This window comes from Etheostoma spectabile, chromosome 13 (assembly GCF_008692095.1).
Source record: "Etheostoma spectabile isolate EspeVRDwgs_2016 chromosome 13, UIUC_Espe_1.0, whole genome shotgun sequence".
NCBI lineage: Eukaryota > Metazoa > Chordata > Actinopteri > Perciformes > Percidae > Etheostoma > Etheostoma spectabile.
In genome coordinates, this window is record NC_045745.1 from 22,298,717 (window position 1) to 22,301,742 (window position 3,026).

Consider the following 3,026-nt stretch of genomic DNA (forward strand, 5'->3'; position numbering starts at 1 on the left):
CACCTTTACTGGAGGGAGGGGAAAGAGAGGGAAGGAAAGAGAAGAACAATGTTAGTGCTTTTACCCAATCACCAACCAGATCCCGGTTAAGTCTTTTGTGGAATCATGACAAAGCTGCTGAAGTAAGCCTTTGTCTGAAAACAAAGAGGAGTGTGTTTGTGTGCGAGAGAGTCTGGCATTGTGTGTGTATGTGTGTACGCGTGTGTGTGCACACCCAAGTCCAAGATAGCATGTGTTGGTTGGAGGATTTGCTTATCTGAGTATGAGGGAAGTATGTAACAGATACAAATGTTGTGTGCAACTGTGCATTTTACAGTGTGATTGTCTCCTTCATTTCCTTTGTGTCGGAGATTTGAATTTAAGGAAAAAAAACTGAGATGGCCTCTGCACATGTGTAAGATTCTCTAATGATCTCACAAATGTGAAACACACTCACACATAGCTCCCATGTCACCACCACCTTGTCACCACTGTCGGTGTCAGCATTTCAAGAAAAATGGGGAGCGAGACATCAAACAGACTGGCGTCACTGCCTATATGAAAATACACTTGGACGAATCAGCCTCTACTGTCGCTTTGCTAATGGGAATCCTACCCAGCAGATGTGTCCTGTTGGAAGAACACATTGAGTGTGAAACAGGCTTATGTACGCATACAGAACCAGTAGCCATGGCCTGTGCAGCCACCAGGGGATACTGTATGTGTGTGGAGACACCGGCTGGACCTGTGAGTCATGAGAGCATGACATCAAAACAACTGAAGGAAAAACATCCCGACACAGTCAAGTGTAAAGCACATCATAGAATAATTCAAACTGAATCCATGGAAGGTACTTGAGATACTTAAATATGCAGCAATTGTTTCCATGTGTGCCGCTGGTTTTTAGCATCAAGGAAACAAAGAACATAGGTGGGGAGGTAAGGTGTGTACAAAACGGCAAGACAATCATACAAGAACCCTCCTGGGATGAGTTTCAGGAGATCCAGTGATGCTTAATAAGGAAACAAAGGTACAGTGTTTAAAGCTTGAACACGGTTTGTGTATGCCTATGCTTCGTCGTGCAGGTAGGCACATTTTATTTTTGTTGTGTTTGTTGTAGACCCTGGGCAGTCTACAGAGACCGTGGTTTTTTAAAGTGTGTTCAGGGGACAGGCAGCTTGTGGATAGTGAGAAGATGTTTTCTGTATGTGACAACAAATGTTCCAACCTAAAACTCTCATGGCATCACTTAGAGCACCTTTAACCTGATGACAGCAATAAGTGGGAGAGATGGATGGCTTCTGAATATATGAACAGCCTCCGTCTGGATGCCAGACTCCCTAAACTGCTTGAACTGTGAATTGCCCCTGAACTGCACCCACAATTTGCCCACCAGTATTTAACCTATTGCTTTTTTTTAAGTCTCTATAATCAGCCCTCTTTCTCTATTCCACATTTACATCTCCAGCGCCATCACATAGCCTACTAAAAACAATAAAACCAAAACAAAACAAAAAACACCCAGTTGTTGCAGTTAGTACTGTGCTGTGTATGAACCCATGCATGGATGGCTCCATGTTATTCTGCTTCAGCACCCTACCAGAAAGTTACCGAGTGCGCATGCGTGGCTAGAGCGCGCTGCCGCAGACAGGGGGCGTCAACATGGCGTTCTCTAGCTACTCGACGACCGCACTGCCTGCAACCTGCCAATGAGAGAGAGAGACGCGTAGGCTACCATTCTGTCAAACCTCCATCCTTTTTTTTTCCAGCCCTATGAATCCCTACACATTTTCAGGAGGATAGGGTGAATTCAGAGGGTTTGTGAAACACCGCTCTCCCTTGTTTTTCATGCGCAGTGGATGGTTTTTGTGCAGCAACAGACGCTCGTGCTTGTAGAGCAGGTGTGAGAGACAGCGGCGACCGCTCCTCTCCTCCCTGTTTCCAAGGGGAAATGTCGAGCGAGAAGCCGGTTTCAGCACCACCGAACTCTGCTTCTTCGCTCACGGACACAGACCGAGACTCCTATCCTCCGCCGGGCTCCACCGTGCAGCAGCCGCAGCAGCAGGTCGCCGCAGGCGCTGGCTCCGGCGCCACCGGGGAAAGGATGGTGTCTTCAGCCGGCTCTATGGTCCTCCCGGCCGGGGTGATCAACCCCGCTGTCCCGATCAGGAATATCCAGATGAAATTCGCCGTGTTGGTGGGCCTGATCCAGGTCGGAGAGGTTAGCAACAGGGACATCGTGGAGACGGTGCTGAACCTGGTGAGTTGAAACATCACCAAACTGTTAGAAAACACAGAAAGGTAGCCATAAAACACAGAAGAATCACAGTGTCCTACCCGCTATGTTTTATTTACGATGCTTCACTCCCATGGTTGTGTGGCTTTCAGAGGATGATGTCATTTGTTTTTTCGGAGGATGGATGTGGGTTTTTCTTTTCTGCAGATAGAAACATACATGAGGTTGTGTGTTGGAAAATAAATAAGCTGAAGCTGTATTATTATAAAGCCAGCTGCATGAAGCATGTGACTCCACTAAGGCATGGAGGGTAGTCTAATCACTAGCCATTGTTGACTAAATGACCCGTTCGCGGTGCAACATGGAACACATTTACAGTCAAGCTGTAGTGGATAAGGAAAAGTGTATGCAGGCTATTCTCATGACCCCGATATGTACTACCCTGAAGTGATGCATAGGTTGTAACAAACGGCGAATGGTTCCAATGTTGCGCACAACACCGAGACCCAAACGAAATGATTTCGTTTTCCTAAAGAGCGAAATAATGCAGGTATACATGCACGTCGGTCGAGCACTAAAACCCAAATCAATCCAACACAGACAAAGGCCGACTAGCATTATGCTATCCATCGACATATGTGTGTACGAGAATGGCTCAAAATTATGCATAGGCCTTTTGTTGAAGGCACGGCCCAGCATCCTGTGCGCAAAGGAGTGATGTATAGGTAGCTGTGAAACGGCTAGTGGTTGAAATTGCTGTGCTTCTAACAGCGAACATTTTATTTATGGATCAGATATACGTTGCCCCCCC

General features: G+C 46.7%; 1 protein-coding gene across 21 annotated transcripts in view; it reads left to right on the top strand.

The window, feature by feature from the left end:
* The first annotated feature begins 1,627 nt into the window (after positions 1 to 1,627).
* nbeaa (neurobeachin a) overlaps positions 1,628 to 3,026 on the top strand; it is a 92,615-nt gene continuing 91,216 nt past the window's right edge. For 17 of the 21 annotated variants that reach the window (XM_032532973.1, XM_032532977.1, XM_032532978.1 and 14 more), the window contains exon 1: positions 1,629 to 2,239. In XM_032532973.1, the coding sequence (XP_032388864.1) occupies positions 1,931 to 2,239 (309 nt within the window). In that variant the 5' untranslated portion in view covers positions 1,629 to 1,930. Of the gene's footprint in view, positions 2,240 to 3,026 lie in introns of all 21 variants that reach the window. The other 4 variants (XM_032532976.1, XM_032532974.1, XM_032532981.1 and 1 more) reach the window with 2 other exon arrangements.